Consider the following 853-nt stretch of genomic DNA (forward strand, 5'->3'; position numbering starts at 1 on the left):
AAGGGGTGTCCGACTTGGACAAATAATAGCTATCCCGAAAAATTCTGTTTTGAGAACATTGAAGGTAAAGTTTTTGACCCCTTGTTCAGTTTCAATAAAATACAAGGAGAGTTTTCTCTATAACCCATCAGATATACACACCAACGAAACCAAACTTCTCCTATAGGTAGGGCAATGTCCACTTTTGGTGTAGGTCAAGATTTCTGGCGGAAACCCCTGACATCTGGGTTAGCCTGATTGTCATTAAAAGCGACCATATTTGCCCGTACTTTCATTTTAACACAACACGTTGATTAACTCACCGCTTTCCTTGACCCTTCTCCAACACAGTGTCTAGGTATGGCTCTTGCTCTCACTCACGCCCTGGACTTGACCAGAGCACTAGCTGGTCAAGATGACCACCGCCGCCTCCACCCGGTGTTTGATGACGCAGTTCTGGCTCCGGTTCTGTGGATACTCACACTAGTAAGTCAACTCTCTCCCCCACACACTCACACAGAACGTTGTGTGGGTGGTTGGCGGACGCCCTGGTGTGGTTTGCTCCTTCTTTCCTATCAAACATGCTTATCGTCTTTATCTCCCTTTCTTCTTATTTGAGTTTGTTACTCTTTTATAACACCTCTAATCTCCGGCACTTATATGTCCTTATTGTGTTGTAAGTGCCGTAAAACTCTTACTAAAACTAAAACAGAACTTTGTTCTGCGCTGAGTTATTTTATACGTTTTTGTACTATCACCCCCGCCCCCCTCCCCCCGGACACGTATAAAGAACACATACACACACACATATACACACACGCGTGCGCGCAGGCACGAACGCGCACACGCATACGCACCCACATGCATGCACACG

General features: G+C 46.0%; 1 protein-coding gene across 1 annotated transcript in view; it reads left to right on the forward strand.

Moving 5' to 3' along the window:
* Nucleotides 1-330: 330 nt before the first annotated feature.
* LOC106011466 (multidrug resistance-associated protein 1) overlaps nucleotides 331-853 on the forward strand; it is a gene marked incomplete at both ends in the record, with an annotated part of 11331 nt that continues 10808 nt past the window's right edge. Inside the window, 1 exon segment of the mRNA XM_013081268.1 lies at nucleotides 331-465. Coding sequence (XP_012936722.1) covers nucleotides 340-465 — 126 coding nt within the window.

Source organism: Aplysia californica, unplaced genomic scaffold, assembly GCF_000002075.1.
Source record: "Aplysia californica isolate F4 #8 unplaced genomic scaffold, AplCal3.0 scaffold00123, whole genome shotgun sequence".
Classification (NCBI taxonomy): domain Eukaryota; kingdom Metazoa; phylum Mollusca; class Gastropoda; order Aplysiida; family Aplysiidae; genus Aplysia; species Aplysia californica.